At 37.0% G+C, this 16612-nt stretch overlaps 1 protein-coding gene across 3 annotated transcripts; it reads left to right on the top strand.

The window, feature by feature from the left end:
* The first annotated feature begins 5439 nt into the window (after window positions 1-5439).
* LOC131030732 (uncharacterized) lies at window positions 5440-11556 on the top strand. 3 transcript variants are annotated; one of them, XM_057961629.2, is made up of 2 exons: window positions 5440-6218; window positions 11024-11556. In XM_057961629.2, the coding sequence occupies exons 1-2, from the start codon at window positions 5996-5998 to the stop codon at window positions 11539-11541; spliced, it is 741 nt and encodes a 246-aa protein (XP_057817612.2). In that variant the 5' UTR covers window positions 5440-5995; the 3' UTR covers window positions 11542-11556. The 3 variants fall into 3 exon arrangements, with proteins under 3 accessions (XP_057817612.2, XP_057817613.1, XP_057817614.1); XM_057961630.2 differs by lacking the exon at window positions 11024-11556 and adding an exon at window positions 8850-9354 and having other exon boundaries at window positions 5455-6218; XM_057961631.2 differs by lacking the exon at window positions 11024-11556 and adding an exon at window positions 8853-9354 and having other exon boundaries at window positions 5459-6218.
* Window positions 11557-16612: the final 5056 nt, after the last annotated feature.

The following is a 16612-nucleotide window of genomic DNA, read 5'->3' as shown; positions in this document are numbered from 1 at the left end:
TGTGTGGCCATACATGCGGCACTTTCAGCTCTGTAAATACAAAAGGCTCCTAGCCGGTAGGGGTTACGCCCTACAAATGATCAAATAAATTTGATCAAACGGGTTTATGGGGAGACATAGTTTCGGTATGAACTAATCAACACACATTATTCATAGTTTTCACCATGAATACATTTGATTATAGTGGTTCGGATGAGGTGGGTTTTCCTTGCTACCACTTGGGTCGTTCTCTTCTCACTAGTAGTCCTAATGACCACACGAGAAGACAGGCCCTCTAAAGATTAAACAAAAAGAGCCTATTGCTCAAGACACAAAAGACAATGATTCAATTTTAGTGCACCAATGGAAGTGTTTGCTAATCTTATGAAAACAAGGCACACAACAAAATTTCAAAACCCTAGCCAAGGACCTGCAACAAAATTTGTTAGTAGTTTGGGTTGTTTCAAATGATCACCCCTTCCTGCAAGCACACAAGTTAGGTAAATTTTAAAAACCCAAAAGACTTTGTGAAAGAGGGGCCTTCAACAAAAACGTTTTTTTGCTTCCAAAACAAGCTGCACAAACTTGGTTAGCTAGATCTGCAAGGGTTAGTCCAAAAATAAATCAGATCTGAAACCCTAGGTGCGAAATCCGAAAACCAGATCAAAGAAAGTTTGAAATTCCGAAACAGTAAAAACATAGACGCTGTTATACCAGACACAGACGCGTCTGTATGACACAGACGCGGTTCTGTGATGCACAGACGCGGCCAAAACACACAGATGCCCTTCTCGGACACAGACGCGATCAGAATTAACACAGACGCGATTATGTAACACAGACGCCCCTGTCTGAGACCTGCAAAACAAAATTTGTTGAAAACACAGATGCGATTCCCGCCTCCGCAGACGCTCCTGAAAATCAGAGACGCGATCCGAACACTCGCAGACGCGGAAATACCTAAAATGTCGTCGAAAAATTGTCCGATCTGCAACTTCAAAAACGCAAAATCTGCAACAAAAAGGTTAAATGCAAAGGGACAAGAGTCCAACCGGGCGTGCCAAAATGTTTATGGTGAAAATGGATAACAATAATAACAAGATTGAAAGGCTAAATGAATTCAACCACCAAACCCTAGCCTAACAATCAACAAAGATCCACCATAACATATGAAGATTACCTAAGACAATGCAAATCAAATGAAATCACAAAGATTATACCATCACATGTCCAATAGGGTTTTGATCTCCATTCTTCCTATCTCCATTGATCTTGCTTGATATATTTGCTCTCAGATTTTATATGCACAAGAGCTCAACAAAGAACAGAATGTGGTTGCTAGTAGGATCATAGTGTAGTCAATTGCATAAAAGATCATTAGGGTTTGACAATGAAGGAGGCATCTTCTTAAATAGAAGACACAATATGAAATGGAGGGATAAGATTGAGAGGTGTAAAAAGAGAGGTCGGCTAAGATTAAAGGGAAGGTAAAAGAAATACCAAAATAATGAAAGAGGTAGGTAGTGTATGAATTAAGAGATGAATGACACGTGTCATGGGTAGAAAAAGCTAATGAATTAATTAAATAAATAAATATTTATTTAATTAATAGAAGAAGTAGGATAATTAAATAAATAAAATATTTATTTAATTTAGGAAAAGGATAATTTAAATAAATAAATGTATTTATTTAAATGAGAAATAAGGCTAGAAGAGGATAAATGAATTAATTAAATAAATAAAGATTTATTTAATTAATAGAAGAATTAGGCTTAGATAATTAAATAAATAAAATATTTATTTAATTAGACTGGACAATTTTGGGTGTCTACAATGCCAAAAAGAAATCAACTGCCTCTTTATTTATGTCCTCCAATTTATCTAACAAGACATTTTGACTGTTATAAATGGTTGTGATTTTGTTTCGGGACCTTCTCGCCTTGACCGAGTTATGGAAAATTTTTGTATTTCTATCCCCTTCCCTTAGCCAACACTCCCTCGATTTTTGTCACCAGTAGATCTCCTCTCGGGCCAAAACTTCACTATATTGACTTTTGAGATCTCTCTCCTGCAAAAACGTCTCAGAGGACATCCCCTTTTGTATTATTACCTCTTGCAATGCAACCAACCTTTTTCTCCAGATCCCTTTTATTAGCAAATATATTGCCAAACTTGATTTGGTTCCACTCTTTGATTTTAGACTTAACAAATTGCAATTTCTTGACAAAAACAAAGGCCTTAGTACCAAAGATATCTGGGGCCCCAAACCACTATTCCTTGATTAGATCTCTCAAGCTTCCATCCCGCAACCACATTTTTTCAAATTTGAAAGGGCACCTGATGGGAGGGCCATCAAAAGCTATGGTGAGTTCCACTGGTAGGTGGTCTGAAGCAACCATCAGTTGGATATTTGAGACGAAAACGAGATTGGTTTCCGCCCAGGGCCCTCCTAAGAAGAAACAATCAAGCTTTTCTACTACATGGTTCCCTAATATCCTTCAGTTCGACCATGTGAACTAACCTTCCTTGGATTTGACTTCCCTAAGTCCATTAACAATCACAAAATTTTGAAAATTTACTTGGGACATAGAAATTCCTCCCTTGCCCCCCGATTTATCATTCAAATCCAAAATAGTGTTGAAATCACCCCCAATAATAATAACACCTTCTTCCAGCTCTTGAATGAGGGAAGAGAGAGGCTTCCAAAATTCTCTTTGATGACTTGGTTTTGATGGGCCATAGACATTAATCAAAATGAAATCAACATTTAGAGGAAAGGAATGAATCTTACACACTTGCCACATACGGGAAACAAAGACTTCCTCTACCTTGTAGTTGTTCGGGTTCCAGAGAATACCCAAACCTCCCGAGGCTCCCTCAGAATCCACGAATGCCCCCATCCATTGCTTCCAGGATCTCATGAGTAAACTAGCTTCCTCTTTATTCATCTCTGTCTCTTGTAAGAAAACTACATCCGACCTTAATTGATCCAACCCTCATTTGATCAACTGACGTTTGTCAGGGCATTACAACCCCTGACATTCCAAGTTATGATTTTCATTGTCCTTCAGGAAGGGTGACACCCTTCCCTACTGTCAGTTTACTTTGGCCTTTGGCACTCCCAACCAGTGCAATCTTGAATTGATTTGACTTTCTGCCTCTGGATTTCTTTTCCCCCATCCGCACCTTGTTACAAACAGGCTCCATTTTCTCTATTGTCCTTGTTTCCAAAATGTCTTCCTCATCCATCCATCCCCATTCATCATTAGCATCATCTCCATCGAATTATCTATTTTCCTTGGTTCCATCCTTTTCAGTCCTAGACTCCTGAGCATTCTTAGTGTGCTGGACTATCTCCGAGTTTAATCCTGTTTCCACGAGAGATATGGCCCTAGATTTTACCTCATCCAGAATGTCAACTTCTTTCTCCACTCTTGCAATGGCTTCTTCTACCCAACCTGTAGCCTCCTTATGTTTGTTTATAAGAAAAGCATCTGTTACAATTTCTTCCACCTCCTGGGTTCTATTGTTGTTGGCCATTGAACCCTCCCCTTGAAAAAAGGGCTTTGGTAGAGGCTGAGTTGTGTCGTCTTTTATTCTCGTCTCTTCCATTGTATTTGTTTTTCTCACAAAAAAGTTTACCTCATCTTCGATCGTTGTCTCCATATTTTTTCCTTTTGGGCCAATCAAACATGTTTCCTCCGTGTGTCCATCTTTTTTGCAATGATTGCATCTTTCATTTGATTCCTCCACCTCGGCTTTTTGAAGCCACTGTCATGCATTTGTTATGATCTCAACTTGTTCTGGGAGTGGGTAGTGGGGTTTCCACCCAATGCATATTCACGCATACATACTGAAATCTTTGGACTCAATAGCTTCGTCCGCTTTGATGTAGAATCCCAGTTTGTTACCTAAGGCTTGAAAGAACTCCTCATTCCAGTATTCTCTGGGCAAGTTATATAATCTTAGCCAGAAGGGCACCTCTTCGATCGACGCCGACACAAGATTGAAGTTAGGTTCCCAATCCCTAATGTACAGTCCCCTACCACCCATAAAGAAGGGCCCACTATTTCAAATTCCCTGCTTATCCTTACCATCTTCAGTGGTTACCAAGAAAAAACCATTTGGTAGGGTTTTGAGTTTGACTTTGCATTTCTAGTTTTTAGCACACCAACCTTTCATCTTACCCACCGACGGCTAGTCACCGAAGCATTTTATAAAAAATCCCCTCTCCCGAAAAAAAGGTCACTGAGTCAGTCCAACTTTTGTTGTCTATCATCAACGAAACTTTCTCCAGCCTCATGCCACTCTTTCTCTTGGCACTGTTGCCAGATAGTTTTAGGGCCATACTTCTTGTTGCGAGGCCCTTGAGTTCTGAAAGTGTCATTTCTCAAGTATTTAGATTCTCGGGTTCTTTCCTCCTCCCCCCACTGCTTTTGAGGATAAAAGAACCTGCCCTGATCCTCCCAAACCTTGCTTGGATTTTGCCATGGACGTTTACCAAGTCGCAACTGCTTGAAACTCTGCCGCATCCCCTGATCTACATATCTTCGGTCATGGGAAAATCCCTCTTGCGGTCGAAAAACCTGCAACTCCCTAGGTTGAAGCCCTAGTCTCCTTCGTCGCTCCATCTGAAATCTTAATTATCATTTTTTCAATTTTATTTTAAGCTAGCAATTAAGAGATTGAATAAACAAGGTTATTGAACACATGGACAATAATTGGCCTCATCCCTAGTTAAGAATTCTATTGTTGTTCAAGGACATCTGATTTAGTGGCAAAGTTCACGTTATAAGCACCTAGATGATGTTGAGTTCAAATCTTCTATAATACACGAAACAAAACAAAAGCCCTTTGGAAGATTAAAAGACACCCAACAAAAGGCAAAATAAAACCCCTACGGGTAAAGCAAGATGTATATGTAGCACCTAGGATGCACCTTTCATTGTATTTATTAATTAATTAAAAAAATTTAAAATTATTTATTTGAAATTTTTAATTAATTAATAAATATAGTCAAAGGTGCAACCCGGTTAAAGCAAGAATTTTAGGTGCTCAACTTAGGATTGGGTCTCATCATCTCAGATGCGAGATCTGGCAAGTGGACAGTCTCCAAGGAAGATTGGGAAGAATTGGCAAGTGGACAGTCTCCAAGGAAGATTGGGAAGAATGAATCTGCATTTTCTATAGCAAAGGTGTGCTTGAAACTGAACAAGACTTCATTCTTGATTCGTTTAGCGTATGAGGACATTCACACTCAGTTTGAATGAGATTTTTGAAGAGACAAGACTTCACACTATTACAAGTTTCATAATCAAGATACATAATAGAAAAGTCGATATAAAAAAAAAACATGAAAGTAAATTAACGATGGTTCTCTTGATTCCTTAGACCGTCATAAAATTATTCAATTCAAACACTTAAATAATATTGAGTTCACATCTTCTACAATACCCAAAAAAAAACTTTAAAAAACAGAAGAAATGCCCTTTGGAAGATTGAAGGACACCCCAAAGAAAGGCAAAAGAAAAAGCCTGAGGGTAAAGGAGGAGCAATGAGAGATTAATTCTGGCCCTCGGACACCTCAAACAAATCGCAGCAGCGTCGTAAGCCCTGGCGGCTTCCTCATTGGTAGTGAAAGTGACGAGCCAAACTCTCTGTTTTCTTGCAGGATCTCTGATTTCTGCGGCGTAGCGACCACAAGGTTTCCTATTGACTCCCCTGTAATGAACTTCTAACCCATTTAAGGTTGTCTTTGAAGCTGAATAAATAAGCTCAATTTGAGAGGAATAGAAGGAAAAGTGGAAATAGGTTATGTTTATCTGTGAGCTCCTCAGAAAGCTGACTTTTGCATTAAAATTAAAAATTTGCCGCTGAAGAGAAGGGTTGATAGAATTAAAGCAGCGTTGCTGATTCTGCATTTTTATCGACGCAAGAAAATAGAATGTACACGGATTTTCAAAGCCCGTGCTGTACCTGAGTAATGTCTCTCGGCGTAATAAAAGCCAGTTAAACAATGTCTTCCTCTGAGGCAGCTGCAAATCCCGAAGGAGATAAAGCGTGCGAAATCGAGGACGAGGAGGAAAAGGAGGTGGAGCAATTGGAAGCAGAGGTGAAGGATCTGGCTGAGAAGGTGATTGAACTCAGAAGGACAATGAAATTGGTGTTCAGAGACAAGCTGGAGGCTTTATTGCTAGCAAAGAGACCTACACTTCCAGAAGATAAACCCTCTTCTTCAGGTAAGCTACTCTTCATTGTTCTTTCTTGTTTTCTCTGTAGTACTGCCATTTTTTGTTTATTTAGAGATTAGGAAATTTCCCTTTTTGGGTACACTTTGGCTTAGTTAGGACAGTCAAGGAGCAACCATTTTTTCTAACGATTCGGTAACTTGGTGTTTCTGAGTAGCCTTTGGTTTACTTATCAGGACTTGGTCCGGCCTTACTTATTGGGTACACTCCCCATATGAAACCCTCTGCTTTGAAAGCACAGTTGCTTTCAGTAGTTGAGCTCATGCTAGTGAATCACCCAGCATGTTGGATTAAGTATTTTACGTAATTACAAGCTTCTAATCACCTCTCAGGGGTTTGAACTTGAGCCTCTGCTTCGTAGGGCCATTTGTTTTTAACACTCGGGTTCATTCCATTAGAGTAGAATTAAAAACTCCTTGGAATGACAAAAAATTAGCCTCGACATCCCATTTCAGATTCATTCACTCCAAAATCTCTTCCTTTGTAAGCCATTTATTAGGGCATACACTAACGCTGCCCACGAATTAAGATAATCTGAGTTCTTAGTAACTTCCAGAGGATCTAACTTAACTTTCGGTGTCCTATTGTCCACCTCCACCATTCTTGGTAGGCTACCATGTCGCTTGGTTAAAGACTAATGCCCCTGGGGAACAGTGCAACTATTATATTTTTCTCTTTTCTTTTTGTTTAAATTTTACCTGCCTCAAAGATGGAAATCCCATCAAAAATCTATCACTGGGCGAATCCTTGATTTCCCAGTCCCCTGCCTACGGTGCCATTGAGAGACCAGCAGATGGGCATGCAATGTCCGCCTTAAAGGTTCTCGTCTAGAAGCTTAACCTCTGAATTCAATTTAGTTTTGAAAGCTTCCTTGGAGCCATTTCCCCCTCATTTTTTCTCAATATCAGGATACCCTGATCGTTGAGTAGAAGAAATGGTAGTAATTTTGCCCATTAAGATTTTTTAATGCATGTAACTGAGATGTCTATGTTTGGATTTTTGTTAAAATTTATCTCATGCGGAAAGATTTTGGATGTCTTGGCATGTATTTTGATTTCTGTTATGAATTAAAGTCAACCAATATTTGTCAGTAATCTGTTCAGGTAAGAGACACCATTTTCCATAGGAAATAAATTATGCACCTTTTCTTTTGATTTTGGCTTAAAAATTAATATCTAAGGGAGAGAAATTTCATGTTTTTTGTTTATCAGGTTTGCTCCAATTCTCTGTTTTTGTGGTATTGCATGTAACTTATTTTTATTCATTCATAATGACCACTTTTGCTAGAGATTATAATTTCTGTAAAATTTGGGGTTTCAGGCTTAGCTCGATGGTCACTAAAAGCCCAATGATAGCAAACTTTTTCTGCATTATCACTTATAATAGCATCACTTCATGCGAATTTTTTCAATTTAATCACAGTCCATATATACCGAGAAAGGGCCTTTTTAATGTTTTCTGGGAGCTTAATTGTAGCAATGTCACCGTTGTATTCTTGAATGAGTTTTAGCAATCAAGTTGGTTGGATAACAGAGAAGGCATTGAAAGCATCAAATCTCTATGTAATAGAGCTCATCTGCAACCACAATGTTTCTTCTCGTGTACATCTCAAAGTTACATGCTTGTAATCAGTCAACTCATCTCTATTGTCCTTTCGTAAGAGTTTAATGTGACAATAGATTTTTAAACTGAGATGGTAACTCTTGACGAAACACATTTTACCAAGGAGAAATTGATGGCATGTAACCATTGCATATATGGTCAAATTGATGTTTATCTAGACTTCAACGTAAACTTGCAAATGTTACGGATTTTTGATCTTCATTTTGCATGCATTTGGATCTGAATTGGGTCATTTTGTAATTTTAATCTATCGTATTATTTTGGATCAAGCTACTTTCATGCACTCTTTGGTGTCGTTTTCTGATATTGTTAACATAGCTGCTCTGACACATGTTTAAAAGTTAGAAAATTTGTATACATTTCAAGTACATGGAAATAATAGATAATACAGTAAGATCTAAGGTTGGTTATAAGCATCGGCATTTAAAGCAGCATGTTGTTCATCGTAGTTTTTGAATGCCAGAAATTTGTTATTTAAATTCAAATTTGAATTTTGGTTAATTTGAACTGAGCATACTCTAGAGACTAAAGTAGAGGTTGATGCTAAATTATAAACTGGATCTAAAATTTACCATTTATTAATTAACAGAAATAACAGATTTTCCTTATTTTCAGTTTGCAGAGGAGCCTCACTAAACTGTACTTAAGATCCTAACAAATGATTGTGAAACTGAAAACCAGTGCAGCTACAAAGGGAAAATATTGAATAAATTGAAATATCTACCAGAGTATCTACAGAATTATTGGTGGCTTTCGAAATATTAACATAATTCTAGAGCCCACAATGTTCAAACTTATTTTTGTGACCACAAATCTAAATATTACCCTCAAGATTATGTATTGTTTCATTTTGCACACCTTTCTACATCTATGTTCTTTGAGGATATGCAGATGTTTTTTGTTAGTTGCAAACTTGCAAGTATAGGTCAAAATATCAGATTTGACATTTGTTTTTGGTTTTGTTTCTAAAGAACTTAAGTTTTATTGTTGAAATGTCAGTAGAGGGATCAAAAGTTACACAAGGGACAGGAACATCACTGGCAACAGCTAGAGAGGAACAAGAAGTGGACCAAGAGACTGCAGCACAGATAGCACTGCTTAAGAGGAAGATTGCTGCTAATGTTGCTGCAATGCCTGCCACTACAGAAAGGATGAAATTATGCGTAGAGAAAATAGATAGACTCGATCAGTACAAAGTCAACATTGATTATGTTTTCACCAAAAAGATGGATTCAGATAGATGATTGTATTTTTGCAGTGTTTGCCATTCTTTGTATTCTATCAAGATTGTTTTTTATTGACCAAACATGAAATTTGCATTTACCATGCATCTTTCTTCTTTTATTCATTACTCATGTATAATAGAACTCATATATTGTGTTTGGAAGTTATGCAAGTGGACTTGAGACACTTCGCTTTTCCAATTAATTGGACTCACAAAAGAAGTAGTTCAATTATTCCTTGGTATGTATTTTAAAATTTTATACAATTTCTCTCTTGTTCATTTTGTGACCACAGATCTAAATATCACCCTAAAGCTTATGTATTGTTTCATTTTGCACACTTTTCTTCATCTATGTTCTTTGAGTATCGCAGATGTTTTTTGTTAGTTGCAAGTATAGGTCAAAAAATCAGACCTGGAATAAAACTAGGCAGATCTACAAATTTGACTTGAATTCGAAGAAAACTCAATAAAAACTTGGCAAAATCTTAGAACATTAAACATTTGTAAAATAATCTTTAAAAACACACATAAAACTGAACTTACAGAAGTCATAAGTAGTTTTCCGTCATTTATAGATAAAAAACCAAGTTCAATGCACAGGATAGTGCCACACCATTATAAATTACAAATCCTTATTAGTATTTTTAGTTTCATCTGTGAAATACAAATACCCAAAACGAATTTAATTTTTGCTTTCTAAAACCAGAACAGGAGGGATCTGGGTGTGAAGGATTGTCATACATTCCCTGTCATGAACCTTCGGCCCTAACTGTGATAGAAAAGCATTCACCAAATCATTTGGAGGCCTAAGAGAGGCTACCTGCTCTTAACTTTTCATCTTGGTTTTAAATCAGCAGCTTCATTCCTTTGATGAGATTACAGGCAGTTTTTAACACTGCGACAGAAACCCCTCCTGTAAGAAAGGTAACCATAAAACCTGACAAACCATAGTCGCTAGGTGCAGCCATATATACATGTACATATAAGTTTACGTGTATTTAAGGCCATTTCATTCTTGTTTAACATGGAAATCTAAGATTGAGCCAAACCCCATATTGATCATCCTTTTTTGTTTTATAGTGTGGTATTTGTCCTCGTTTGGCCCTCAGGTCAGTGTTTGGCCCTCAGCCATGGCCTAGTTGCCCATCCCCCAGTCCCATCTTCTTAGGTTAGTTCTGGTGGGTGCCATATAGATACATACTGATTATGCCCTATAGAAATGACAGCTAGAGACAATATAGAGAGAGTATTGGAGGTTCCGTGTTCGAGTCCCAAATGTAGGAATGGCAAATGTTTGGACCACAATGCTCCCGACTTTACTCCTGCTCTGCTAGTCTTGTATCCACAGCCCATATTCACTCTGCTTGTGATCCCTCATCACATCTATGGACACATGGCCACCATCCACATCAGTGGTGATTACTGCTGGAGCAGCAGAATGAACACAAATTTGCACATGATTTTGTCGTATGTATGGATAGATGGATGGATGGATGCATGCATGTATATGAATGTATGTATGTATGCATATATTTATGTATGGTGTGTATGCATATATTTATGTATGGTATGTATGCATGGCCGAATGCATGCACAGATGCATGTATGTATGTATGTATATAAAATTATTCTCTTCAAATGAATACAAGTTAAAACCTTTTAAATAATTTTATTGCAATAGTTTGACAAGTTTGCCTAGGTCAATATGTGAGCTGAAATCTCTACTCTTTCTAGACATGCATTTACTGCATAAGGATAAAGAAGTTGCTAGAAGAGTTATGTAACATTGTAACTTTCAAGAACCTTACGACTTAAAAAATGCTGTAAACTGGTTGAGCTTCCAAATCTATCAAAGTTTTTACACCTATGAATTTTGGATCTCTTCAAATACTTTTTGCATACCTAATCTTCAGGATACTCTCATGACTTTAATCTTTGGTGAGATTAGAAGCAGGGAAATGCAATTTTCAAGAAGGTGGATTCACAGAAAATTTTGGAGATTCGCAGTCACCAGAATACCTGAACTTGGAACACAATATATTTTACTCACTACCACTGAGTATCACTTTACTTTTTAGACTGACAAAGTTGATCCTCCATCGCTGTCAAAATTTACTGGAGCTGCCCATTCTTCCACAAGGGGTGATAGAGTTAGATGTTGGTGACTGTCCTCAGTTAAGAAAAGTAGGTAATTTGTTCCATTTGGAAAAGCTAGAGATCCTGATTATATGCAGCTGTGGGCAGCTATTTGAGTTGGTAGGACTGAGTTGTTTTAAATCGTTCAAAAAAATGAATTTAGCTGGATGTAACAATCTCAAAGGCATGGAGAGAGTTGAACAACTACAATCCTTGGAAAAGTTGTATCTTAATGGTTGGCCTGCCTCTGATAATTTTTATTGCTGGACCAAGGTATGCGATTGTTTGATCTCCCTAAGAAAAAAATTGTTTAGAAGTATCAACTTTTAAACCACTACTCAAATGTTTTCAGTTGGATTAGATTTGGAATACAGGAAATTCCTAGCTTGCAAGAAATTAGTCTTGGCCCAAAGAAATTTTTAATTTCTTCAAATATAAAATGGAGTCCAATTTATCTGAAATATGCATAATTCATGATTATTGTTTTTTGAAATACACAGGTCATAATTAATTAGTTCTTGGACGATTCATTTGTGCTATGCCTGTGGACTATAGTTCCAAGCTCTAACCTAGCATCAACTATGTTTATTGCCGTAACTGTTTTCAACTCTTGATTGTGTTTGATACACTGATTTCTAAAGCACCTTTGTGCTCTGCAAAATGTGGTCAAGTTCTCTACTGTGAAATACTAAAATTGTAATGCTTTGATGGATTCATCTGCTGAAGTATATTGTGTGCTATGTTTTATCGTGAATTTAGTTTGAATATTTCTGGATTAGATTATTTGAGCATTTTTCTTAATCAATATTTTGTATCACTCCTTGATTATTTGCTTGCTCTTTGATCATGGAATCTCATCCAAAATATGGATGAAGAAAAATACTCATATAATCTAATCCACAGTTGAAGAATTCTCTGGTTTCAAGAGAGTTCTAATAGCTTGGCACAGTTTATTGTCTCCGTGGATTAATTTCATATTTTCCTTTCCTGTTTAAAAAAATAGGGGCTACAATGAAAGATTTTTCAACCTTTGTTCCAGGTATATCAATGCATGTTGAAAGAATAAGAATGGTGTTTCTTTTCATTGATTTGAGTCATGATACAAATATTTCAGGCCAGGGAAGTGGGCCTGATTTTCAGACGTGTGTTCAAATGTTTTTGAGTGTGTATCTTTCTTTTTCAATTGCTAAACCCACAACTCTTTTTCTTTCTTTCTTCTTTAATTCAAAACATAGATAATCAATGCTGGCCCAAAATGGTTGTTGAGGAGGAATTGAAACGTAGAAAGAAGACTTGGATGAAGCAGAATAACAAATGGATCAGCAAGTGGGACATTGATTTGCAAGATTGTGCCAACAATAATGAAGAGATAAAAAACGTTTGTATATGAAAAAATTAGAACTGCCATGTGGACAAAGAGAGTTAGTTGAAAAAATGCTCATTATATCAGAGTTTAACCCTTTGGGTGAACACGATGAAAAAGACTACTGAAGGGCAGCAATCAAGGGAAAGGCTAGACTTCTAGTTGCTCAAATCAAAACTGGGTCCCACCATCTTAGATGCGAGATGGGTAGATGGACATTCCCTAAGGAGGCATGGGAGGAAAGAATTTGTCTTTTCTGCAATAAAGGGGTGGTGGAAATTTGAGTGGCACTTTATCTTTGAGTTGCTGCATATGAGGATGTATGTACACAATATGAGGACAATCTGAAGTTGAGCAGCCTATATGAGCTATTTGAGGAAAGACTTCACAAAACCGCAGGCTTCTTGATCAAGATCCGCAACAAAAGAGTTGATAATGAAAAGAATCTGAAAACGGTTATTGATGCTGCTCTTGGTCCCATACACTAATAGTCTCGTGGATGCCATTAAAACTCATCCATTCATTCATTCTTGGTCACAAAGACATGGGTTGGAGATTGTTAATATGCGCTCGTTTTTTCACTTATATAAAGTTTGTTTTAGATGCCAAGTGGCAAGAGTTTAAGTGGAAGTGGGACTAAAAATATTAATTTGAAGAAAATAGGACAAAGCCTTGTATAAAGTGATTTACATTGTACCTTTTGGGGTGTTATAATTGATTTATTTTAGGTTGTAATTTGTGGGGTTTAATTACATCAGGGGAAAAGGTCAACTTTTCAAATCAACTCAAATTTGTTGATTGTTGCTAGGTGTTGTGGGAATCCCAACACTCTTCCTTGCTAATTCAAGAACAAAGTATTGTGGTGGTCCATTGTGCTTGAATATCTTTGGATATAATTTTCTATTTAATTCTCTATCATTAGTGGTATTTAGCAATTTCAAATCTGTTATTACAATTAGTGAAAGGAGGGTTTAACATGATAGGAATTATTTTTTCTACCAGCTCCAATTATAAATAAAGTAATCACAGTCTTGAAGAGATCATCTTATCCATGTACCTAGCATTTCTTAGAGAAGGGGGTTGTGTTTTTTTAGAGTGAACAATAACACTTTTATTGTGGTGAATACTTTTAATTGGAGCTATGAATGGGTGGGACCAAGTCCGAACAAAGAAACGAGAAAAGTACTTTAGAACAACCAAGAACAAAAATGAAACACTAAGAGGTAAGATAGAAGTCATGAAGCCCCAAGCAAGAAGATGACAAAGCTAAGGCAAGGAGCCTTTGAGCATCTAGATCATCACCCATGGTGGTTTAAATCCAAGATGCTTTAGAGAATCCCCGTATCCAAAATGGATATGTATTCAATGCAACTTGGATACACATCAGATACTGTTCCCATCAATGCATGCCCCAAAAACCTTGATTTTCAATTGTGCAAAATACTATGTGATTTGATTTTTTCAAAATTTGACATAAATCTTCTTAAATTTAATTTAAAAAAACTTCATCCATGCAATTTAAAAAAAAAGAACGGTATAAACAAAACCTACACAAAATGAGCGACAAATGAAATGTTTTTTTGTTTCAGCAATCCATTTTTTTGGGTTATTTTTGCATATTATAAATTGTTAAATCAACTTATAATTATTTATGTAGCAATTATGTGTCCATGTTGCTTTGGAAGTAATGAAGTTCTCTTCTAATAATTTAGAAAATTGTGTTAAATGTATGTATTTGCGATTTTTATGAAACTCGTATCCGGTTGTATCCATATTGGAGGCCTTAAAAAATGACCGTAACCGTATCCAATACTGTATCTGTATCCATGTCCATGCAACTTTGGAATTATCATTACGATGCTTTTTCAGAATAAAGCCCATTTGGATGAATTAGAGGTCTCCTTCAAAGAGGAGGATAAACCATTTTCTTTGCAATGGGGCAAGGACCAAAAGAAGGAACATGAACCGTTCTCCTTTCAAGGGGACGAATAGTAAATAATTATAAGTCACAAATGAATACATTTAAGGTGGTGGGCTCATGTGAAGACATGTTAACTTGGGTATTTACTATTGTTGACTCCAATTATAGTAGAATATGAGGGCTTACTTAAAAAATAGGAGAAAAGAGGATCAACTTGATATAAAGGTCCCTATTGTATTGCCTACATAATGTGTTTTATGTAATGGATTTTAGATCTCGTTTGTTTTGTGAATTGGATGTAAGTGGTTTGAACCTAAGGCTGCTAGGATTAACTACCCTTCTTTAGGTACCTAATTCTATTTTGTGTCAGTTCAAAGGAACCAATGCACACATAAGACTCTACACTACGCACCTCAGATTTAATTACTTTTAAATATCTATGTAATTATTCTTATGTATGGCATTATGGACTGATCCAAGAGAGTTCCACTTAGACATCTGCATTTAGATTGTTTGTAACCGATGGGGACATTAAGAAGCATGCTTGCAGTAGGAAGGCTAGAAGCTGAAGGGCTCACAAAGAAGGAAGAAAGGCTAGTAAGCCATAGAACATTTTGGAAGGATTGTTTTGTTCAATGGAACAGGATACACAACAACCAGTGCAGTGCTCATTAACAACAAAGAGTGCTAAGGAGAAGGAAGTTTCATGTTCGAGTCTGAGGGGCAAATGTCTAGACCCTAATGCTCTCAACTTCACTCATGTTCTCTTTTCAGCCTTGTATCCACACCCAATATTCAGTCTGCTTGTGACCCCTCGTCACATTTATGGTGAAATGTTGTTGCAGCAGCACGTGATATCATGTTATGGGGAGGTGGCACCTAACGGTCTGATGCACAGTGGATGCCATAATTTGACTGATAACACTGGCTTACTGACTGTAATGTCCCCTAATAAATGTTGTCAAATGCTAAACAATATTAATATTCATTAATATAAATAATTAATATTACATGTTCCTATTATTAAAGCATTTTATTAAACACCGTAACTATCCACTTAATAGTTCTTAACTATTACGGGAAATAAAACCAACTTTTGGTAAATAAAAGAATGGCATCAGATGGAAGGGTATGGGTGGAAGAAAATATTTGAATCTTGCATGTGTTAACACACATTTCAGAGTTAAATTGCCTTTCGTCAGTCTTCGACTGACCTATTGGTCTCACGATTCTGGAGAAGAATCAATTTTGCTTGAAACAGAGTGAAGTTCATCGGTGATCCCAGGTGTTTGGCGCGGGTGTGTGTAATACTGCAAATATAACAACAAAATCGCGAGAAGTATTCGCGGCATCACATACACTATCGCCAGTGCCTTTGCAAACCGAAAACATTGCAACTGCGTAAGACGTCCCAATGTGCCTTTGTAACCTGATATCAGGTAGTGATGCGGAAGGATTGCCCTTACTGCATAAAGGTGGTGCCGACCGTTATCGGGGGAAGAAGAATTTGTCATCATCGCGGTGTGGAGGAAATGGATATCGCGTGGAGGACCTCGTGGTGTTGCAAACAGATAAAATGCAGAGTTTCAGACCCGACGCTCTATAGGCATTATACACTTTGGTGAATCAACATGAAGTCTTAATCAACGAACATCACTACCCAACCAAGTGCATTATGAAAATAATTCTCATCCCTATTCTCTGAAGGAATAAATTGATATCCATGTCTGTAATGACTGTTCTAGTTTGCTATATTTATCAGTGATTACTAAAATAGATTTAGAATCAATGCAAATAAGGAAGACTCCAAATAAAGAAAATATTGTATAAGATGTTATTCCCACCATTGGCTGTGCTGCACAAACAATCTTCTGCTATGTCCTGGTTATAAAACTGATTGCTATCAAATCCTAGCTAGGGAATTTTACAGTGGTATCAGAGCTTAGAAATCTTGCCAGCCTGTAAGGTGTTGTTTTGAGTTGGAAATTCACAAAAAATCTATGCACAACTGAGTATGCACCAGGGAAATTACAATTTTCGGAATACTAGGGTTCGACAAAATAGATATCAAAACTCTCCTTTAGCACCAAATAGATTGAGGACAACCATACTGAAAC

This window comes from Cryptomeria japonica, chromosome 10, assembly GCF_030272615.1.
Source record: "Cryptomeria japonica chromosome 10, Sugi_1.0, whole genome shotgun sequence".
In the NCBI taxonomy this organism is placed as follows: Eukaryota; Viridiplantae; Streptophyta; class Pinopsida; order Cupressales; family Cupressaceae; genus Cryptomeria; species Cryptomeria japonica.
The sequence above is the reverse complement of the archived record's forward strand: the minus strand, read 5'-3'. Positions and strand labels throughout refer to the sequence as shown.